The following is a 24,044-nucleotide window of genomic DNA, read 5'->3' as shown; positions in this document are numbered from 1 at the left end:
TGATCCTGAAATCAGCTGGGGAGGAGAAAGCTTTACACCCCGCTTGTGGGAAGATCTGCAGCTGTAGCTTCCTTGCTGCTGTGAAGTGCTTATGCTCATAGGAATTAACTTTGGTGTGGTGTGCTCTGACTGCTGTTGGCATTCACCCCCGTTGGCTAGGGCAGCAGAGCTTAGGAGCAGGGGGTTGAGCATCCGCAGGTAGAAGTAGCGGGATGCAGTAACTTTTTTCTTGATTACCATGGCCTGTTTATACCATATGATTTCAGGCATTTGAGGGGCATTAGGAGTTCAATCACCTAATGTTTATGAAATAGACATGGAAAGAGACCTTCTGGAAGACTTCAATTGACTCCATGGGGAAGGTGGTGAGAGTGAGCCACCTGAGGTGCTTTAGGCTAAGGCTTAGCGATACCAGAGTGTAAAAAACCTGAACCTAAGGAATTCTTCCCTGTTCGCTCCAGCACTGCAGCGTGCTGCCTCCCCTTGGTCCTCTGCCCGTTGGGTGTGCCAGCAAACCACAAAGAGGATAAACCACAGCGAGGATGGCTCAAGAAGATGGGTAATCTGGAAAAAAAATCAAAACAACAAAAACAATTCCCTCCTCATGTTCTGTCAGTAAGCATCAGATGTGTTTAAATGTAGGGTCAGGTCTTCATAGCAGGAACGTTTGCAGGCTTTCCACACCCAAATTACTCCTAAATCTTTGTCCCTTCAGGGGACGAAAGTACTAGCTTGAGAGGAGGACTGATAGCCTTGGCTAGTGAAACTTGCAAGTGGCACAGTGCGTAACTACATCTCTTGTATTACCTTGAAGGAATAAAGATTTTTGGCAAGAAGTTTGGAGGAGATAAATCAGTACAGCCTTTCTGCAGCGGGATGGTAAATGTTTAAGTAGATTGAGGTTATGTCTCTATCTGATTTTGTCACTTTTGCACGTGATGTAACCAGGTTGTGTGATCCTCAACCACAGATTTATCCTAATCAGTGGATTTAATTCTTGTATACAGCGTGTAACCTGTATTGTAATGAAGTTGCACATAACTGATGGAGATTTCGTGTTAATTTACTTCATTTGCCTTGAGGAGCTCCCAGGAGTCCTAGTTACAGGCTCATTGCACCAGGCGTTGTAGAACAGAATGAAAAGGCCTGATTGTGTGGACTGCTTGGAATAGAAAAAACACGTATTGCTGCTTAAATATTTAATGTGTGACCTCTGCATTCATCTTAGCAACTTGTCATAATTTGAAGAGAAAATGCATTTAAGACTTTAAAGGCAGGGCTGCTACTTCGTATGAACAATTTATAAAAAGTTAATTAAAAATAACGTGCTAGATTTTTTTATAACTGCTGTATAGTTCTGAATGCTGGTGTACAGTTCTGAATATTTGCGATCCTGGATTCATTTCTGTGATGCAGGTGGGAGCTGGGACAGGTAGAGGTTCCATCTGGCAGCCCTGCTCACTCCTCTCTGCTCCCCTCTTGCAGTTATTTGACTTCTCCTTCTCTCCGCCTTAGTTTTTGTACCTGCGAGGTGAGGTGAGAGTTGTGGTGCTGTTGCTGAATGTCCTGCCTCGCACGTTGAGGTGGCGAAGAGCAGATGAGGAGCTGCCCGTGAACTGGTGGCTCAGCTCCTGGTGTGTCGCAGAAGCCAGCAGGGTGTTTGTGTGGAGGCATTGGCGATACGGCCGCAGGTGAATTTTCAGTGTGAGGCAAGTAATGAAGGGCCAAAACTTCTGGGAGAGCTACCAAATTGCCTTAGGAATGTACAATCAGTTCGGAGGAATGAAGGGAGCTGAGGGCTCGGTATTCTTCACCCACCATCAAAATGAAAATTAGTGTGACTGTCAAGATGAAGAGCCTTTTAAACACGAACTTCTGATTTCAAGTGCCCTCAGTAGCCACGGCACTTGAGCCGTCCCTGCTGTGTCCGTTTTGCTGGCACAGATGTTTGTGGGCCGATACAGTGAGCGGGTCACTGTCAGCTCACAAATGGCTTTTTTCCCTTGCAAAAATATTTCTTGACCGTTTCAGTTCCCTGGTCTGCCTTGCGACCTGAGCACCGTGAAGGAGGCCAGGCATCCTCAGCGGGTGCACAGAGAACGGACCCTGCGTGCGAGACTGGGATCGTCATTGGATCTGTGGCATAAAATGCAACCTGACTGACTTGCACAGCTTCTTGCCATTAAAAAAATAGCTGGATAACTTTGAGCAGTCAGGTGGTGGAGTTTCAGAAGCTGTTTAAGTGCATCTGTGCTCTTAATTTAGACCAGGAACCAATAATGTAGTAATAAGTTCAGATACATGAAATCAGGTAAAATTCTGCTAAACCTTGATCATCAGTTCCATTCCTCGAAATGCATGTTTTCACAGCATCCCGATTTAAATACTAGCTTACAACAAAATGTTCTTCTTGTCAAGTTGTTCCTTTCATCATGGTTAGGAATATAAATGTAACAGCACGCTTCCATCAACGCGCGGGGCTGAACTGGAGCTAGTCTTGCAGTTCTGGTCACGTAGGCAGTGAGTAAGGAAGACTTGCAAAATGCAAAAAAAATCTGTTCAGATATTTTAATCTGGTGCTATGGGTATGTTTAAAAAAAATGGGGAAAAATGTTTTTGGGGAAAAAAATCCCTAGTCAAATAACAGCCACTGCAAGGTTTGTTGATGTGGTGCCTTTTAGTGCAGCGGCTGAACGCTCCAGGTTCTTGTATGTCTGCTCACGTCTCCCCTGTGAGATAGGAAGATGCAGTGACTCAGGCTTAGCTTTCCTTTTTTTGGTGGCCACTTAGGGAAATATATGAAATAAGAAGTGACTCTAGATCTCATCTAGCACAATAATCCCCAGAGCATTCCCCCCTCTCGACTGACAGAGCTCGCCGCGTTCCTTCTGCCACGCTCAGCTGTTCTGCACCCCTTCTGTGTGAAACATTTGCTGAATTGTTTGGATTTAAACTTACATATACTGACTTTTCTTTCAAAAATATCCGCAGACTTTTTTTTTTTTAAAGAAGGCGTAGTGACTCTGAGCTGATGGAAACTAGAATCCAGTTGTCCAAACTTTTAACTTATTTGGGGAATCTTTTGATTAAATTTGCATTGGGCAGAACAAAATGCAGTTTTTATTTTACCAGTGTCGGCACTGATTGGCAAGACACTGCTAACTTGTGTTTTTATTAGCAGCGTAAGCATTTCTAATAGCTACATTTGTGTGTATTTAAGACATTATCGTGATTCTTTTTAGAACATAAAATTCAGCTTTCAGTAACCTAATTGAATATTCTGGTTTAAACTTCCATTTTTACATGCTTGTGAAGATGGCTTGAAGTAAATACTTCAGCTGCCTCTCTACTTTCTGCTACTCTCTGAAACTGAAATGTGTCCTGTTTAAACTTGGGGTGGTGCAGTGAAGCTGCTCTGCTAGAATGAGTTGTGATGCCTTGGTTAGAGCCAGCTCTGACTGCAGTTTTCTCCCAAAGTAGTGCAGTGGTGAACGAGACAATGGGAGTTTGTCTGTGTTAGACTGTTCTGTTTATTTGTTGTATACAAAAATAGCTTTTCAATGGAGCAGGATCTGAAACAGATTCGTAGAAAGGTATGAAGAAAATCTGCCTTGCAGCTCAGGCTGACCACAACTTTTTTAAAGATGCGAGCTCTGAATGCTACTGCTCGGACAAGCTGCTGACCTCTTGGGGTGCTGGCCACCTCGCTTTACTTTCACGTCACACCTAATGCTGAAAGCTCAAACTACCTTTTTTCTTTTAAGAAGACACCAAATGTAGGAGAAACAAGTTGAGTCTGTTTATTAGCTAAACGTAGCCTTAGGTTCAATCCTTCAGTTCACTCGGTTGTGTCGGAGCTGAGTTGCCTTATCTTGGAAGCAGTGCACGAGGGAATGTTTTTCCTAGCCATTGCTCGGGGTGCAGCTTATAGCTGAGTACCTGCAGAAACGAGGCTTAGCAACTTGGCCTTGACCATGGAAATGATACTGAGTACATAGACAACTATTTTAATTTTATTTTATGTTTAATTCAGATCCTGGAGGTTTGGGGTTACCAATGGTGCTGCTGAGGTGCTTGTGCTGAAGTTCTGGAATGGTTGGGACTTTTGGTTGAGGGCAGGGTCTGCAACTTCAAGAAGATGGAGTGAGGAAGGAAGGACAAAAACTGTCCCGGTTCCTACAGGTGGTGATTAGAAATGGTTGTGGAGATGCATCTATGCTCTCTTACGTGCACAGCATTTAGAGAATGTCTTATTTTAATTAGAAGCCTGGATGTGTCCCATTTAAAAACAACACACAGTTGTTTGCGTATACTTCAGGACTAGGAAAATGCATCTTAATGCTTGTCACTTGTCTGTAACTACGCTTTCTTTTCTGATCAGCACGCTAGGATGAGAGGTCTTTGACAGATCAACGAAAATACATTGCATTTGGCTGCTTCCTGAGACTTCTCTGCACAGATGGGTCGCAGGAGTCAACCCAAAGCTAAAGGATATTTAACGAAGCAGAAGGACCTCGCTTACCTCCTACGGAATGAGGCGATGCTCGTTTGGTTTGCTCTTTTATAGATAGGCTCATCGTTAAGAATTAAGCATAGCCCCACAGCGTTTTGCCATTTAGCTCAGTCATTTTAGAGCTGTCTGTCTGTAGTGCTGCCATCGGTGTGACTTGGGAAAATCTGGGCAGCTGTCCAGTATCCATACAGCCTTCAGTAATCGGGACAAAAAAGTTTGAAGATCTACAGGGATTTTAAAATATTTTTGGGAACTTCCACATTAACAAATTTGTTCTGCAAAGGTGTTTCAGATGATTAAACCAGAAACAAAATCTGCATTGTAGATGTGCTTAGAAATCAGTTCACATAACTCAGGTTTCCTAACGGAGGCTATTTCTTTATCAACCACAAGAGCTTGTGATACGGTTCCTTCGTTCCCACCACGTTGAAGACAAAACATTTTGGTTACTGGGATATTTGGGAAGAAACAAAACCATCGGAGCAGAGTGAAACAGCTTAGCCTAGCGAATGCAGTCTGTAGTTTCTGGATGGATCTGCTGGGATGGCTGTGAAGCTACAGGCTATAAATACTGGAGGAGAATTACGAGGCTTTGTTGGTGAGCTGCACGCACCTGCAGTGAGAGGGTAGGTGTGATGCTGGAGTAGTGAAAGCTGTGCCAGAACCTTCTCTTCCCCGTGAGTAAAGGCAGGCAGCTTTGGATGTTTTTGTTGTGTGTTGGTCGATGCTGTAAATGCGTGCAATTTGTGGCTGTCGGTGGAGAGCTTTTTTGAAGGTGGGGCTTCACCCCTTCTGCTGGGGATGAAATTACGGACGTGTGCCACCGTGCCAGACTCTGACTGTGGTACAGCCTTCAGTCAGCAGCTGGTGCATCGTTCTGTGGAGTTCTGCATGTGGAGGAGTATCTACCAGCTGAAAATGTTCTCCGTTACTGCTGCTGGCAAAGTTTTAATCAACTAAATGTATAGATACATATTTTCCTGTGGATCTAGGTAGGCTTTGAAGGCCTCTTCATCTGTCTGAATGGATCTTATTGACGGAATTTGCCTATGGAATTATCCTTGGTGGTTTTGCTGAGAAGACACCACTTAGATCCGAGCACTTTGCCGTGCTGTTGTTATTAAGAAAGATTATTACAATAGTAATTGTAATAGGCCTGTATTTATAGCACGTTAATGACAGGAAATGTGCTATAGGTCTTAAGTTACCAGTGATGTAACGGAGTGAAGCACCTCCTATCTTTTTTTATTCCTGTTATTAATGAAATGTCTTTTTTTCTGGCTGCTATTCTGCTGGTTGTGTTACTGAAGTTCCTTGTGAGATATGCAAAAGAAGCGTTGTGCTGAAGAAAAAGAATGGAAAACAGAGCATTTGCTTAGGGCACCAGCACTGTAAGTTCACCTGACCAAAAATTTGTATTTATTTGTCAGGATAAGAAGCCAAGATTAAAGATATATAAATATATTCTCGCTGTTTTGAGTTTTGCATCTTCTGAACTAAATAAATACCCCATGCTATGATAGTGTGAGATTATGGAGGGTGCACATCTGTGCCTCAGGTTGATCCTTGCTGGATCACTGTTCTTAAATTTAGTGTACGGGATCCTGTGCTGATGCCTTTCCATAAAGTAATTAAAATTATACTTCTTGAATAGTGAGGAAGTTTTCAGGAGGCTTCCCGGCGCCGTTAACATTGGTATGCTGGTGGTTTCCCAGCCCTTGTTAGCATTATTGTAGAAGAATGAATTTAATCAGAGATGAAAGCTTTTGCATGATGCAATGCAAAAGAAGCTGCCCGAGACCTTGTTTGGGCTATGCAAAGGAAGCGTGGCTGAAGTCGCATTAAAAAACTAGCGTGAGATTCTGTGGGAGCCTGTGCTGGGGCTGGAAATGTTGCTGTTACGAGAAGAGGATGCAGAGCACGTGAGCGCTGGGGGCTGCGCTCAGGCTCCGTACTACAGGAGTGCTGCTGATGGCAGAGCCCCAAGCTGCTTATCTGGAGGAGCTGTTTTCTAACATCTGCCGCTTACAGTAGCCGTTCTCTAACCTTCGGTTTGATAACTTCCTTCTATTTCTGTGGAGGTTTTCTTCTCTGCTTGTATTTTGTCTGATTGCTCGCTGTAAGAGCTGGTTATACAAAAGGGGAGAAAGAAGCCTGAATTAGCTCTCACAGCTTTGGGGGCAGGAGCTTCAAACTCACAAAAAAAAAAAAAAAAAAAAAAGGGAAATAATTCAGAGCAGTGAGCTTTCCCAGAAGAAACCCAAACTCTGTTTTGAGGAGGTCTGGGTGTTTGCGTGTTCCATAGCCTGTGCACACAAGTAAGTAGAAACCCAAATAAAAGCAGGTTGCCCTTCGCAAACTCCCCAATGATGGAGTTGGATGCTTCCATATAAGATGCATCTTAACAGTGAAATCCTGGGAGGCATATGGGAAAAGGCACGGTGCCACACACAGCCTGCATCTTCTTTGTGTGCCTGTTTTCCTGGAGCTCTTCAGCGATCTTCTGCTTGAACAAAACTTCAAATGCAGAACCAGGCTTTATTTCTGAGTGTGTTGGGTTGGCAGTGACAAGCACAAAACACGACTGAAAGAGAAGGTACAATGGAGGCAGGTATTCTGGCAAGCTTCCCATCTGAGGAGCTAGGGTTGGGTCTCCTGGAAAAGTGTGTGTTGTCTTAGCATTTACTTAAAGAAGGTATTCTCTCCAGGTGGATTTATCCAGGTTGTTTTCAGGAAGGGAAAGCTGGGAGGTCGCTCAGGAACAACGTGCTTTTTATCACTTGTTAGGTCGTGGTTTTTATTTATTGTACTTAAATCCTGAGGATGAAGCTGGGGACACCTTTGATCAAGCAGAGTGGGCTGGTTTGACTTCCTATCTTTTAAAACAAAGCAGCTGTTGGGGGAGGGTGAGGATATTTGTTGTCTTGCTTTGGTTTTCACCTACAAGCCTCACCAGAGGAGTCTTTGAGCATGCTGGTGCCAGTTTTCCACAGCTTCCCATAGACCCTTTTCCCTGGAATATCTTGGTTGGAGCTCTATCAGCTCTATCTCGAGCGTAACTGAGCTCTGTGAGCGAAGGGTAGGCCTTGGGAAATGGTTCCAAGGGTGGTTTGAGACTGTTGCCTGATTCTTAGTGTTAAATCTTTCCACATGGGAGCAAAGCAGTTGCTTACTCCCAGCATTAGTCATAGAGCGTGGCTGGGGGATGAGCGCTGCTCTCCTCCTTGGCTGAGCAGAGTACTGCTGGAAGTTTGTGTCTGCGTGTAAACAGCCCCCGTTAGTGACCGACTGCGGGGAAATACTAATGCTGAAAACGTGCTCCAGCTGGCGGCAGGCTACAAACGTGCGTTTTCGTGGGAAGTGGTGCCTCCTTTTGCTCCCCAGAATGACCGAAAGGCGCGAGCGGAGGGGATGGAGCTGCAATTGAGCAGCGCTGTTGTCGTGACTGGGAGATGCGGATGCTATACCTTTTTTTCTTTCTTTTTCTCCCCCCTTTAGGAGGGCTTTCGAGCTGTCGCTCTGCTGCTGAACAGCATGCAGTCCTTTCGGGAGCAAAGTAGTTACCACGGAAACCAGCAGAGCTACCCGCAGGACGTGCACGGTTCCTCCCGACTGGAAGAGTTCAGCCCCCGCCAGCAGGCCCAGATGTTCCAGAGCTTCGGAGGAGGCGCCGGCAGTGGACGTCGTGGAGCAGCAGGAGCCTCGACAGCGATGCCTGGTGAGAGCTCCGGCCACCAGAGCTACCAAGGTTTCAGAAAAGAAGCAGGAGAGTTTTACTACATGGCTGCCAACAAAGATCCGGTGGCGTCAGGAGGGCAGCAGCCGCCCCAGCGCAGGCCTTCTGGGCCGGTGCAGAGCTACGGGCCCCCCCAGGGGAGCAGCTTTGGGAGTCAGTACGGGGGCGAGGGACACGTGGGCCAGTTCCAAACACAGCATTCGACCCTGGGGGGCGTATCCCACTATCAGCAGGACTACACGGGTCCTTTCTCTCCGGGCAGCGCCCAGTATCAGCAGCAGGCTTCTAGTCAGCAGCAGCAGGTGCAGCAGCTGAGGCAGCAGATCTACCAGTCTCATCAGCCCTTGCCCCAGGCCTCCAGCCAGTCTGCCTCTAGCACCTCGCACTTGCAGCCGATGCAGCGTCCGTCTACCCTGCCTTCCTCTGCTTCTGGCTACCAGTTACGGGTGGGTCAGTTCAGCCAACACTACCAGCCGCCTTCGTCCTCCTCCTCCTCCTCTTTCCCCTCCCCGCAGCGTTTCGGCCAGTCGGGACAGAATTACGATGGGAGCTACAGCGTGAACTCTGGGTCGCAGTACGAGGGCCACGCCGTGGGCTCCAACGCGCAGGCGTACGGGAGCCAGTCCAACTACAGCTTTCAGACTCAACCCATGAAAGGCTTCGAGCAGTCTAAGCTGCCCCAGGGTGGGCAGCAGGGGCAGCAGCAGCAGCACCCGCCTCAGCACGTAATGCAGTACTCAAACGCTGCCTCCAAGCTCTCTCTCCAAAGCCAGGTGGGGCAGTACAGCCAAACTGAAGTTCCTGTAAGGTCACCGATGCAGTTCCACCAGAACTTCAGTCCGATCTCGAACCCATCTCCTGCTGCGTCTGTGGTTCAGTCCCCGAGCTGCAGCTCCACCCCTTCTCCTCTCATGCCGGGTGGAGAAAATCTCCAGTGCGGGCAAGGCAACATGTCCATGGGCTCCAGAAACCGAATCCTGCAGATGATGCCTCAGCTGAGTCCTACACCATCCATGATGCCGAGCCCCAACGCTCACGCAGGGGGATTCAAGGGGTTTGGGCTGGAAGGACTGCAGGAAAAAAGGCTCACAGATCCCGGGCTGAGCAGCCTGAGCGCTCTGAGTTCTCAAGTGGCCAACCTGCCCAACACAGTCCAGCACATGTTGCTTTCGGATGCCTTGGCGCCTCAGAAAAAAAGTTCCAAAAGGTCATCCTCTTCAAAGAAGGCCGATAGCTGCACAAACTCGGAGGGCTCCTCCCAGGCAGAGGAGCAGCTCAAGTCCCCCCTGGCAGAGTCCCTTGACGGGGGCTGTTCCAGCAGTTCCGAGGACCACGGGGAAAGGGTGAGACAGCTGAGTGGGCAGAGCACGAGCTCAGACACCACCTACAAAGGGGGGAACCTAGAGAGATCCAACTCCTCACCAGCACAAGGCTCTCAGAACGAGCCATCAAAACTCAGCAGCAGCCCTGCAGCTAGGGAAGATGTGGCCTCCCCTGATGGGAAGGAAGCCGTAGTGGCAGTGGAAAACGCCCCCAAAGTGAACGAAAAGGCAGTTGGAGTGATTGTCTCCCGGGAAGCCATGGCAGGGAGAGTAGAAAAGTCAGGTGGGCAAGAGAAACCTGCGCAAGATGATGCTCCTACAGCCACGCAGGCTCCAGCTAGCGCTAGTGGTGGTACAAAAGAGTCAGGGCACGCAGGGCCACAGCCAGAAGCTCAAGGAGGAAGCAAAGGGAGCAAAAGTGGAGATAACACTAACCACAATGGAGAGGGGAACAGCCAGCCTGGCCACGCAGCTGTCGGGTCAAACTTTCCTGCCAGAACAGAACCTTCCAAATCTCCTGGCAGTTTGAGGTACAGTTACAAGGATAACATAGCGGCAGGTATACAGAGGAATATCGGTGGCTTTCCGCAGTATCCTTCTGGCCAAGAAAAGGGGGATTTTCCCGGGCACAGTGAGCGCAAGGGCCGGAATGAGAAGTTTCCCAGCCTCCTCCAGGAGGTCCTACAGGGTTACCACCATCATCCGGACAGGAGGTATTCTAGGAACGCACAAGAACATTCGGGGATGGCCGGGAGTTTGGAGGGAGCCATGAGGCCCAATATCTTAATTAGTCAAACCAATGAATTGGCCAACAGAGGCCTCTTAAACAAGAGCATGGGGTCTCTCCTGGAAGGCCCTCACTGGGGTCCCTGGGATAGGAAGTCCAGCAGCGCAGCTCCTGACATGAAACAGATCAATCTAGCCGATTACCCTCTTGGTAGGAAGTTTGAGGTGGAGTCTCAGTCCTCTGCCCATGAAGGGGGAGCGCTCTCGGAGCGGAGATCAGTGATCTGTGACATATCTCCATTAAGGCAGCTTGTCAGGGATCCTGGTCCTCACCCCATGGGGCACATGGGTCCCGAGGCCAGAAGTGGAAGGAGCGAACGTCTTGCCCCCAGCCTAAGCCAGTCAGTAATACTCCCCGGTGGCTTAGTATCCATGGAAACAAAAATGAAAGCTCACAGTGGGCAAATAAAAGAAGAAGATTTTGAACAGTCAAAGAGCTCAGCTAGTCTTAATAATAAAAAGACAGGAGACCATTGTCATCCTGCTGGCATCAAGCACGAGGCTTTCCGAGGCAATGCTAGCCCTGGAGCTGCGGTGTCCGACTCTGCTGCAGACTACATTCCTCAGCAGGAGGGCAGGGCGACGCAGATGAGGCGGGCACCTGGCAGGACTGGGAGCAGCAGGGGGAAGTCACCTTCTCAATACCACGATCTTGCTGATAAGCTGAAAATGTCACCGGGCAGAAGCAGGGGCCCGGGAGCGGATCTGCACCACATGAACCCCCACATGACGCTGTCTGAAAGAGTGAACAGGGCTTCCTTGCACTCTGCTTACCCTCAGAATTCAGAAGGCTCGTCTCTGGCCGCAGCGTATCACGCAAATGCCAGGCCTCACGCTTTCGGTGACCCGAACCAGGGCTTAAATTCCCAGTATCATTACAAGAGACAGATATACCAGCAACAGCAAGAAGAATACAAAGATTGGGCGAGCAGCGCTGCTCAGGGTGTGATTGCTGCGGCTCAGCACAGGCAGGAGGGAGCGAGGAAGAGCCCCAGACAACAGCAGTTTCTGGACAGAGTGAGGAGTCCCTTGAAAAACGACAAGGACGGAATGATGTACCTTCAGGGCAGCTCTTACCACGATGCTGGAAGCCAGGAGCCCGGGCGCTGCGTGATGGGGAGTGACAGTACTCAGAGCAAGTGCGCTGACCTGAAGCACGGTAACCAGAAGCTGCAACATGAGTCTGGGTGGGACCTCTCTCGGCAAACTTCTCCTGCCAAAAGCAGCGGCCCTCTCGGAGCAGCCAACCAAAAAAGGTTTTGCCCTCAAGACAGCGATGGGCATAGGCGAGAGGAATCTTCAGATTTGCCCAAGCCTAGTAACGCCATGCTCAGGCTCCCCGGCCAGGAAGACCAGTCTCCTCAAAACCCCTTAATTATGAGGAGGAGAGTCCGTTCTTTCATCTCGCCTATCCCTACCAAAAGACAGCCACAGGATATGAAGAACAGTGGCAGTGAAGACAGAGGGCGGATGATGACTTCGTCCAAAGAAGGAGCTGATAAAACCTACAATTCCTACGCCCACTCATCTCAAAGCCAAGATGTTGGCAAGCCAGTTGGAAAGGGAGAGTCCTTCAAGGACCTGCCGAGCCCTGATAGCAGGAATTGCCCTGCTGTTTCCCTCACAAGCCCGGCGAAGACCAAAATACTGCCCCCACGAAAGGGGCGAGGATTAAAACTGGAAGCTATTGTTCAGAAAATCACATCTCCCAACATTAGGAGAAGCGTTTCCACCAACAGCGCTGAAAGCGGGGCAGACGCCGTCACTCTGGACGACATCCTGTCCCTGAAGAGCGGGCCCGAAGGGGGGAGCGTGGCAGGACACGGGCCAGAGGCCGAGAAGAGAAAAGGAGAGATGCTCTCAGATCAAGTGGGCTCAGCGAGCCAGGATACCGCGAGCGAAATAGCTCTCCCACGGTCCTCAGAAGAGTGGCAAGGCAACGAGGATGAGAAAACCAAGAAGGAGACCCCCGAAACTGCCAGTGGTAGTAAAGAGGGAGCAGGGTCCGGGGCGGCAGCGCCACCGTCTCAGAAGTCAGGCGGTCAGGGAAGGTCGGATGGATCTGTGAGCGGAGCTGGGGCTCTGGCCTTCCCGGACTCGAAAACAATTCCCCCTTCCGGCGCGTTTGCTTCTGAACCAAACCCAAAGGCTGAGGAAAAAGACGGAGACGTGACAAACATTTCGCCCAAGCCAGACGGCTTCCCTCCAAAGGGATATTTCCCCTCCGGAAAGAAAAAGGGGAGGCCGATCGGGAGCGTGAACAAGCAGAAGAAGCAGCAGCAACAGCAGCAGCAGCAACAACAGCAACAGCAGCAGCAACAGCTGCCGCCGCCCCCGCCGCCCCCCCCTGTGCCCCCGCAGCCCGCAGAAGGGGCCGGTGGTGGCGAGCCAAAGCCCAAGAGGCAGAGGAGGGAGAGGCGAAAACCCGCAGCGCAGCCGCGCAAGCGGAAGCCCAGGCGGGCTGCTCCCATCGTGGAGCCTCAAGAACCAGAGATCAAGCTTAAATACGCCACGCAGTCTGTAGATAAAACCGACTCCAAGAATAAGTCCTTTTTCCCTTACATCCACGTGGTGAACAAGTGTGAGTTAGGCGCTGTGTGCACAATCATTAACGCGGAGGAAGAGGAGCAGAACAAACTGGTGAGAGGCCGGAAAGGACAGAGGTCTTCGACGCCCCCTCCCAGCAACGTGGAGAGCAAAGTGCTGCCCACCTCCACGTTCATGCTGCAGGGCCCTGTAGTGACAGAGTCTTCTGTCCTGGGGCACCTGGTCTGCTGCCTGTGTGGCAAATGGGCCAGCTACCGTAACATGGGCGACCTCTTCGGTCCTTTCTACCCCCAGGATTACGCGGCCACCTTGCCCAAGAACCCGCCTCCAAAGAGGGCCACAGAAATGCAGAGCAAGGTCAAGGTACGGCACAAAAGTGCTTCTAATGGTTCCAAGACAGACACGGAGGAGGAGGAGGAACAGCAACAACAGAAGGAACAAAGAAGCCTCGCTGCTCATCCCCGCTTTAAGAGGCGGCACCGCTCTGAGGACTGTGGCGGAGCCTCTCGGTCACTTTCAAGGGGAGCTTCTTGTAAAAAAGCAACCACTGAGGGTGGCAGTGGTGGTGAAAAGACTCCTTTGGACTCAAAACCCTCTATGCCCACTTCAGAAGGTGGCACTGAGCTGGAGTTACAAATTCCTGAACTACCTCTTGACAGCAATGAATTTTGGGTCCATGAGGGTTGTATTCTCTGGGCCAATGGGATCTACCTGGTCTGTGGCAGGCTCTATGGGCTGCAGGAAGCTGTGGAGATTGCGAGAGAGATGGTGAGTACCAAAACTTACTATGCCCTTTTTGTTTGTTTGCAATAAATATGCCATGTGAAATGCTGTTTTTCCTTGTTCTTCCCTCAAGTTTTAAAATACCATCTTTCACCTGGAAACAAATCTCCAGTGATGCCTGTCTGGATCAGATGGATATTTCAGGCATCAAAAAGCTGTGTGCATATTACCTACAAGAAATTCTGGATGTGCAAAAGCTTTCTCATGACCACAGTGCTCTTCATTGTGTCCTGTTAGATACTAATACTCACCAGGCCTGCTCTTGGAGCTGTACAGTGAAAAGGCAAGTGGCAGAGGACACAAGTTGCAGCACGTGAGATTCCAATTCAGTATCGGGCAGAAGAAATCGCAGCGAGGGTGGCTCAACATTGGCCTGAGGGAGGGGGACTGGCAAGTTGTGGAGTACCTGATCTTGGAGGTGCACAGAAAGGACTGGACGAGGCCCTAAGCAACCCTCTGTGCCTCTGAAGTTGGATCCAGCTTCAACGGTGGCTTTGCTTTGGGCAGAGGTTTAGACCAGACATCTACAGAGACCCCCTTCCAAGCTAAAATATTCTGACTGACACATTTTATACAACTTCAGGAGGACTCGCAGTCCCTACAAAATAAGGTTGATAAAGTGGGAAGGCGTAGAGGGCTGCAAGCTGAGTGTGACTTGGGTTATGCCAGGAGTCAGACTGACTGATAAGGGACTTTCTCCAAAGTGCGAGTACACAACGAGCGAGGAGAGATGTCAAATCGAGCGGGGACAGAGGGAGAGCCTTATTGACCATCCTGTGGCTGTAGATGGAGACGATCGTTATTGATTATCCGAGACAGAAGCTGACACGTTGAACCCACAGCTCTTTGGCTTTCCGTGCCATTATCAGCACGCTACAACCCTTTATTGCTACCTTTTGCATTATGCTTTCTGTCCTGGGCCAGGCCAGGGAAGAGATGTGAGATGCCTTTTCCTGTTACCTTCAGATTCTCCTCTTTCTGAGCAGCGCCAGGATCCAATTTTTCTTTTCTTTTCTCCTTGCATTGTTATATGCAGCTCATTTCCTCCCCATGAGCTTTCCTCTTCAACTTTGATTCCCAGCTTGTTCTGCGTTTTCGCTCACTGTTCTCTGACAGTAATTACATGCTTCTTTGCCCTAACTTGATTTGGCCTGCATTCTTGTTTCTAGCTTCTCATTAAACAAAGTCAGTTAATTTCATTTGGTTTTCACCAAGTAGTGCCTGTGTGCTGAGTTTCTCGTCTCTGATAATTGCAAGGTTTCTTTCAGGTTCTCCACCGTCAGTTGGATTTTACTTACGATGTGACGAGGCATTTGTGTGTCTTGTAGCTCACCACTACTTTCAGTTTGGATCTCGCCAGCCTGTTTTTTTTTCCCTTTTCCCTGTTCTCAGGGTGTGCCCTTCATTTATGATTCTTGTCTTTCCAATAGCAAATGCCTTCTCCACAAGCTCTTGAACAACTCGAGCTGTCCTTCAGGAATCCTCCTCTTGTTCTGTACCTACAAAAGGTGTTTGCCCATCAGAACATCGTGGCCGTGTCCATGGGCTCTAATCAAACTTGTCAGCTAGTAGCCCATTACCACAACGTTGTTACATGGTTCTTACCTGTTCTCCGTTTCACCTCTAGTTCTTTCTTTATATGGGATCTTGGCAACTTTCTTTTTCTGACTGAATACACTTTGGCCTACTCTTTATCGCTTTCTTCCAACCGTTATGATCATCTCCTTGTCACAAATCGAATTTCTTGCTTCTCTTCTTAACCCTTTCATCTGCCCTTATGGCACCGTGCAGCAATATCCCCTTATCTCTCTTGAACCTGCTGTCCTTTCTCTCTGCCTTTTTCCTTTAATCACTCACTCAACTCACAGCTTTTTTTCACTCGTAGTAACCTGTAGACACAAGTGTTTCACATTTTTAAAAGAGGTGTACAAAATGCCCGTGGCCTCTCTTGCCTTTGCAACTACCTCTTCATTTCCTTTCCTTTTTTTTTTTTTTCATCTCAAAATTCTTTGAGAGCATTGTCTGGTGCTCTTGTCCTCCACCGTGCCTTCAATTGTGCTCTACTACAATTGTAATCAGTGTTTACTGTGATCTCTCCCTAGCTAAAGTTCAGATCCAGTTCTTCATTTTCCTTCCTCTGTCAGCTACATTTGTCACTATCAGCTGTGCGGCTCTTGAAGCGTTGTTCCACCTCGTTTCCTGGCTGTGGCCTCTTTTGATTACCTCTTTGTTCTCCACTGGTTTTGCAGAGGCTGTTGTTCATTACTCCCAGCTTTTTTGTGTGGCTTGCTGAGATCCTGCTTGTGCTTTCCTCACCCTTATCCTGGATTGCCAAGTCTTTGGGTAACTTTTGGTAGCCCACTTGCTTTGTTCTAGGCTTGTAGAGCCTTGTTTTTGCTCCAGACCCCTGCTTTTCTATCACAAGCTTAAAAACTCTTCTTGAATTCATGGTGAGGTCTCACTTCACATTTGTCTTTTAATCTACATCATCCTTAATCCATCCTCTGCCATCTTGTTCTGACTTGGAATCTGAGCAACAAGCATTGTCTTTGATTTTATTTTTTTTCTAATTCTTTCCATTTAACACTGTAAGAAATAACTGCCTTCTCTTTGTGTGTGAGCTGCAGCACGTATCCTGTTAGTGCTCACCCCTGTTCTGGCTGGGGCTGTGAACTTTTAGACAGGGACCATTTGTGTGTACGTCTTGTTATGCTGTGTCTCACACAAACACGGTCACAGATGCCCTAGCTGAATGCTGGGCTCCTCTTCATTATGTTGCTAAAAGTAATCCGTCTTTTCCTTCACCTCTGTCACAAATAACGGAATAGGGTGGTTATTTTTTTTTCCCTTCCTAGCAGTATCTCTTTTTCTCAACCTTTTTATGCTACTGCAGCAAATAGTGCTGTGCTCCTCCCTGGGAGCTGCGTGTCTTCCCCTCCTGATTTCGGAGAGGGTTCCGCGCGGCACGGAGCTGGCAGGCAGGGTGTCAAGAGGTGTGCCTGCCACAGGCCGTCCTCAGGCAGTGGAAAGGCTGCGTTGAACTAGACTCTCTTTTGCCCTGCTGCCTGAGGACAGCCTTCTGGCTCCGACAGCTGATTGCCTATGCTTGCTGCGTATGTTCTTCTGTGCTTCCTCCTTGCTTTTTTTTTTCAGCTGACACGCAGTTCAGCAGTGGTAGAGCGTCCTGGGAAGGCAGACGTGCAAACCACACAGCTGCTTGCTGGCAGGAGCGAGGAGATAAGTGTGTGCACCAGCATTTGGTAATCTGGGTCTTAGATTTGGTCCAGGGAAAGGGGAGATGTTAATTTATGGCATATGAAGGGATTGTGAGCCTGGAAATGAGTGGTTCGTGTATGTAATGCATTCTGTGCACATAAAATACTGCTGTAGTTCCAAATTCACATAAACTGTTTGGAGTAGCCACAAAGGGTGGATGCATACTAAATTTAAACTGAATCCGTACCATTAGATGAGCTGAAATCATTTCTTTAACGATCTGCCTCTCTTGCTGTTCCGTGTGCAGCATCCTCCTGTAGAAATAAGAAACGTAAAGTGCTGGTCTCATGCCATGAACCATGGTAGTGGTGTAAATAGCCCACCCAGTGTTTCTTCTCACACCGACTCACCTGGGTTGTTTTCTTTTCCCCTCTCTTACATGGAAGCTTATTGTAGTGCTTTTTTCCCCAAAGTCTGATTCTTCCTTGCTTTCCAGAATCAGCAAAGAATCTGAAGTTTCTCCTGCTACATTAAACTTTCTGCTCCTTATGCAAGTAAATGTCTGGGCCTTATGGCTTCTTTTTGAGAATAGACCCATAGTTGATCTCATTGAAAGCTTAAAATGTACGTGTGGTTGCTCGAGGTCCTAGTTGTACCAAGCACTGCAGGAGAACTTGAGATGAGGAAGTATTTTCTTTCAAAAAATAAAGTTTTTGTCAAACTGCAGTGACTTTCTTGAGCTTTGAGCTTTCCATAAAGCCTGATTTCACCCTGGACTGAAAATGATGTGAATGCATTATCTTCCAATCCAGCTGGATTTCAAAGCAGCAGAACCGTTCTTGAAGCCCAGAGCAGGCACTTCATTTGCTCTGCTCGCCCCAGAGGGCTCCTTGCTTCTGAGAACGTGAAGAGCTGGTCGGATAAACGGGGCTGCTTTAGATGCAGAATGCCTTAAGCCTTCGTATTTTGAGTTACAAATTGGATTCCCCAGCAGATGGGACCGTGTTTCCCTCATCATGCTGGTCATTACACCGCAGTGAGGTGCTCGCTGGCCTCTTGCACTTAGACATTTGGGGTTCCAAGGCTAATGAAATCTGGAGCAGAGAAACGGCCACCTCCCTGGTGCTGGGGGGACATGTTGCCTAGAGAATGCCCCCTTTCAGATGTTGGAGGTGGTCAGGCACCGTTCTGTGGACCAGGTAAAATCGATCATTAGAGAATTGGGGTGAGATCTTTTTGCCTTATGGTATAGGGAACCTTATGGCTGGTATTCCTACAGGAGATTTGAGAACATTGAAGGATTTCTGGCCCTACCTGCTAGGATATAGTATATCCATATTCTTCCTATGGGGATTTTTTTGGAGCGTCTCTTCTTACAGTCATGTCAAGCCATCTCTTTGCACATATAAATATGGAAATCTAACAGTGGCATGCACCTTGCTGTACATAAATTAAAAAAAAAAGTTTCTTGCCTTGTTCATTTCTTTGTTTTCCTACTCATGGGAAACTGTTGCAAGATGAAATTTTGGTTACCTTTGAAACTGGAAAAATTACCAAGCCACTTTGTAGCCCTCAGCTGACTTCCTGTTCATAAGAATGGATGGGTTTTGTTCTCAGCATTAAGTTTAAGGAGCTGTAGGTAAAGAGAAGAATAACTCTAAGAAGGCTCTTTGGGTTACCCATGGAGTTGCAGAGCCCAAGGAGAGTGAGTTTTACTGTTGCTTTCTAAAAGGCTGTTCACCAGGAGGTGCTATGCTGTTGCTTGGATTCTTTCTTATAAAACCCCTCTTCCTCCTGAAGGCAAAGGCTCTGACCCAGCACAGACACTGATTCTGGGTGTTTTCCCCCTGCCATCGCTGTCTGAATTGACCTTGATGAATGTAAATCTTGCTCTTGGTTCTGCCACCAGCACTCTGTGAAAGGAAAACTTGTTTATCCCCGTTGTAAGAAGTCTGAAGAATCTAATGCTTTCCTTATCAATCTGTGCTTCGTTCCCAGCTTGAGGAACCTTCTAATCCTCGTACGTGGAAGGAAGTCCTTGAACCTTCTGGCTCGTGTTCAGTGTGCCTTTGTTAGTCCGTGGGGCTGGAGATAAACCTATCTCTGCTTTCCAGATTTCCCGGAGAACAGCTGCTGGTTTTGCACAGAAAGTTGTTCTTGATCACTTCAGACTCATGCTAGCTGATCTCCCAGAGCATCTGTCTGAAAATCTGTGCCGTAAAGGAACAAGGATGGCCTATGTATAACAACTTCGTTTGCTCTGTTGCTTTCATAGAACCACTTCATTGCTTTTATTTTTTATGTTTTAGCTAGCTAAGCCATCACAAGACCAATCTCACACCCCCTCTGTCCTGCCAGGTCAGCCAGCTCCCTCCACTTGCTCTCCGGACCACGTTTGCTGGCCCTGCCTGGTGAGGGCCTTTTCCTTGGTGGCTGTAACCTCGAGATCTCCGTTTAGCCATAACACAAAACTGGCACAACAACTAAGAAGTGATTTAGTCCCACAGTGCTGCTGTTTCTGTGTTCACCTTTCATTCATTATCTTTCTTTTTAAAGAAGGAAAATGTGCAGCACCTGGCGTTTTTTTTTTTTCTTAATTTTTCCTTGCCAAAAGCCTATCAAGTGAAGTTCGGCATCGGGTCAGGGTTCAGCTGAAATAATCTGCTGCTTCAAAGGCCACGTGCCTGACAGCCACAGGAAGGAAAACCTGTGTTTCTTACACCCAGACTTGTAACATTGAGGAGAAATTTCCAGAGGAGGAAGAGTGACACTGGAGCTTCTTAATTTTCCTTTGTGAAAGCAGGGAAACCAGTAACAAATTTAAAAGCTACCTGTTAGCAGTGGTTGAAAAAGGGGTGGACTGAGAACATTGCCTGTTCCTCTCTGTCAACAGCTTTTAGTGTGCTTTAACCCCACCGATGAGGAGTGCCACAGAATCCTGAGGCACCTTCTACAATTACCCTTGAAGTGATCAAGTTTTTGGTTTCCTTTGACGGACAGTGTCTGAACACCCAGTTGGCTCAACTAAAAACGTGCTCTTTTTTTTCTTGAAGGCAGCCCCTAGTACAATTAGCCTAACATTTCTTCTCATCCCTCAAGAAATGGCAGCGTCCTTAGTATTCTTCTGCAGCGCTCCGAAAATCCGGAAGCAGGAAATTTCTGGTGGAGCAGAAATTCTGAAAGACAGGCTGAATAATGCATTTCTGATTCGCTTTTCTCGGGAAAGCATTGCCATCTGCTGCGCTACTGAAACTGTCTGTGCTGTCGTGACTCCTGGTCTGTGAGTGTGCCACCACCGAGATGAGAGCCTGGTAGGAGCCCCTGTTGTATCTCAGCTCACTGCCTGCCTCTGGTGGGGACCTGGAGGTGTGAACGAGCAGTGCTGCGGAGCCTTGGAGCTCCCAGCAGCTCCGTGTATTGCTATCACAATCCTCCGCTGCCAAGGAGGTGAGCAGCCAGAATCTGCATTTACATTTCTAATACATATATTTCAATATCTCCAGTGATTGGAAGCCATTAATTATGCTGGGAGATAAAGCTTGCTTTCCTTGGCTTTATCACAAGTAGAAAGCAAGTAAAATTGATGCAGCGTATTGGTGGCCATGGCTTGTAGGTGGCAGGAAGCGTCTTTTACTTGAGGCCTCATGTAAAGGTGATACTGGGAAGAAAGGAAAGACTTCTCCTTTGTCAGCCTTTCGTATGGGGGCAGAGAAGGTAAAGGGTAAGTACAGGGAAGTCATTTCTGCATGTGTTCGGCTGCCTCCTTGCCATTAGTTTGGGCATCACGGCTGCTGACGCGGGTCCTTATATTCCACTGTTTGTCTAGCATGTGGGGTGAGGAAAGCAAGGAAGAGATTTACTGACAACGGAGCACTGGGAAAGAATGGGATGTCGAACTGCTTGCCTTAGCTGTAGCCAGGAGCACTGGAAACTTTTGTATGTAAAACAGCTTGCTTATGCCACAGTTGTGGCCTTTCTATAAAGCATCAGGGATCCTCGAACTCTATGTACAGTTTTCACCTAAAAATACATTTAAGTAACTTTAACTCCTAAGAAGCTCTTCCAAATGTGTATGGGGCCTTCTCTGTGCAGAAGATTTCTAAACAAAGCTTCAGAGCTTTTTGTCTGGCTCACGCAATCCCTTTTGTCTGATTCAAGTTGCCAAACTCTTGTTAAATTCTCAATAATGAGTGAATACAACCCATTTATGCATCTTCTTAGCTTGAATCTTTTTAAGCTGTGCTGGCAAAAGGTTGCAAGATTTCCAAAAATCGGGGAGGAGGGTTGTTGTGCTGTTGGTGTTTTTGTTTCAACTTAATGAACTAACTTTTCTTTAACTTGAACGATTCCAGATGGTAGTCTCTCGAGCCTCCGTTGTTAAAAGAATGCTACTAAGATATAGGTGTTGAAGGACATGGCAAGAACTTCAGAAGGTTATTCTGTTCTACTCCTCCATGTTTCTAGTAGCCTCTATCTAATTATTGTTAGGCAAAAATGAAGATTTCTCAAAACATTTTTCCTGATTTTGGAAAGAAATATTTTTTTTAATCAAACTGACCCAAGAGATTAAAAAGTTAATTTTTGAAGGTAAAAATTAATGAGTTCCCATTATAGGATATTGTATGGGTTATTAGAAATACATCCTGTCTTTAGCAATCTCATATTTAAATAAAATTTTAGGCTGTTTTATTTTTAAAATGTTATCGTGAATTCTCTGACCACTGAGTAAGCAAAAACCAATGCTTCAACTAGACAAATGTTTTCCTCTTCAGAGTAAAAGAAAGTTCTTCAAACACTGCAAAGCAACCCAAATTCTTAAAAAAGCTGCCTACAGAACCCTGATGCTTCGTGCAGTAGCCAGGCTGGGATGGGAATGGTCTAGGTCAAAACTGAGAAACTTTTGGAACGTGGTGTGAGATATTTTTTTTTAATATAATACAGAAAGCAATTTTTAAACTTCTATCTTTGTAAAGAATAATTTTAATCTCTTCCCATTATTTTTAACACCAGTATTTAATTAGAGAATTGTTTTCTGGAAGAGGTTAAATTAATTTCTCTTAATGTAGAAAGAGGAGTAAAAGCAAAACTGAACTATGATGAGGATTCATGTAATAATTGTGGAAACTGTAGCAAAATTAAAGCTCAGAAGACATTTTTGCCTTGAAGAACAAATATTCTGAAGAGACAAGAATCAGAAGAGCTTTTGTCTGTACCGCAAATCTCGCCTGGGGTTATTAATGAGGAAGCCAGGGATGGAGTCAGGGTTCCCTGCATCTTAAAACCGTACTTTTCACTTAAACTGCTCTTCTGAAGCTGCGATCTGGGTGGTTTATTTTGGTGTTGGCTTTTTTTTTTTTTTTTTTTTTTTTAGTAACAGAAGAAATATTTTTCCATCAGAATTTCCTACACATGCATGGACTCGGTGAGGTTCAGGATGCCAAGTACAGGGTAGTCTTCATGGCTAGAGCTCTCTGAAAAAGTTATTAATGAACCTTCATTGTTATGGATTGGATCTCAGCCAGCTGCTTAGTGATTAAAGTTTAATTGCATGATGATTAGTTTTCATTAGTAAGCAATTAGCATTTAACAGCAGTCTTGTATTGCTAAGGCTATGGTTGAGCACAAGTGGATTGAGCCATGGTGAGAAGGCATGTAGCTGGAGCTGGGGGCTCCCAGTTGCTTGGGGAATATGGGGATGTGAGTTGTGACGCTGGTTCCCCTCAACAGCTCGTTCCTGCTGCAGTGCTGAGCCGAGACAGGAGCAGGAAGAGGAGCAGATTGCCCAAATAGTGCAGCAGGGACCTGGGAAGTGATGACTGGCTGTGGGTTTGCCCTCAGCTAGGGAGCTCTTCAAACAATCCTCCTCATCAGAAAGCCTCTTGGAGTTCCAAGTTGTGCTCTCAGTCCTGCTGGCTTCTCCTCCTACAGGCTCAGAGATGGCAATGCCTGGGCTATGCCTACAACTAAAAACTTTTTCAAAATCCCTTGCTTAAACTTGATGTGATTCCTATGTTCACTGCAGCAGCAGTGCTCGATGCTTTGTGCCATAGTGCAGTAAGTTAGGGAAAGGTGAGTGCGGGGTGGGGAATAAGGTGAGGGAGTAAAAATGGGGCTGGAGGGATGGTGGGAATATAGTAACAGGTCAAGACTGCATGGTTTTTAGAGGTACAACAGAGAGAAAAGCATCCTTGATAAAGCCCTTCACCTTGATAAAGCCCTTCAGACACCTCCCTGGAGCAGCTGTGAAGATGAAGTCCGGTGATAACTTAACACCTGTAACATCAATCAGGGTTAGGAGCCATTCTTCACCCCACTGCCTTCCCTTCCAGCAGCATGACTGCTCTCAGCCTGAACTAGTGCAGGTAGCTGGTCCGGCCAGCAAACTCCACACACGTGCACTTCTGTCAAGAGATTTTTTGTTGGCTGAACCAGCTTTTGGCTCTGTCAGTGTGGACACAGGGAAAAGCCTCCTTTGCCAGCCAGGCTATAGTTAAAAACACAGTTGAAGTCATCACTTGCGAGTGACTTTTTTTTTCCATTTCTTGCTCCTAGCATGTTTTCTTCTGATTCGCACTTCAGTAGGTATAACTCAGGTGTGTATTTGTCATCTTCTGGCTTATCTCTTGGCAAAATCTGGCTCTGTTGGTACGTTCTGCTTACTGAGGACTCAAGCTCGCTAAGTTTAAGAAAGTTACTGATGCTGAAAGGTGAGCATGCAGCTTCAGGGAAGACTTACAAAGGGAGAGAAAAAGGAGGAGGGTGTCATGGCATGAAGCTCTGAAATGGGGACTTCCACCTGTCGTGGTTTAACCCAGCTGGCAGCTAAACAGCACACAGCCATTTGCTCAGCCTCCCCCCTCGCTGGCAGGACAGAGCGAGGAGCTGGAAAGTCCTTGGCTTGGTGTAAGCACTGCTCTGCAGCAATTAAAACATCAGCGTGGTATCAGCACTCTTCTCATCCTAAGCCAAAACACAGCACCCTACCAGCTGCTAGGAGGAAAATCAACTCTGTCCTGAGACCAGGCCGCCACCAAAGGATTCTGCTGCTCAATATGAAACTTAAAAAATGGGAGGAAGGCAACATCATGTGCTTGAGCTCAGTTCTGAGAGCTGTGGTCCTTTCAAACCCCGTGCCTGTGCT

At 47.3% G+C, this 24,044-nt stretch overlaps 1 protein-coding gene across 5 annotated transcripts in view; it reads left to right on the top strand.

The window, feature by feature from the left end:
• TCF20 (transcription factor 20) overlaps window positions 1–24,044 on the top strand; it is a 112,235-nt gene that overhangs the window by 62,917 nt on the left and 25,274 nt on the right. For all 5 annotated transcript variants that reach the window (XM_038181696.2, XM_038181714.2, XM_038181716.2 and 2 more), the window contains one exon: window positions 8,012–13,672. In XM_038181696.2, the coding sequence (XP_038037624.1) occupies window positions 8,048–13,672 (5,625 nt within the window). In that variant the 5' untranslated portion in view covers window positions 8,012–8,047. The remainder of the gene's footprint in view (window positions 1–8,011; window positions 13,673–24,044) is intronic.

Source organism: Anas platyrhynchos, chromosome 1 (assembly GCF_047663525.1).
Source record: "Anas platyrhynchos isolate ZD024472 breed Pekin duck chromosome 1, IASCAAS_PekinDuck_T2T, whole genome shotgun sequence".
NCBI lineage: Eukaryota > Metazoa > Chordata > Aves > Anseriformes > Anatidae > Anas > Anas platyrhynchos.
This window is presented reverse-complemented; position numbering and strand designations above follow the sequence as displayed.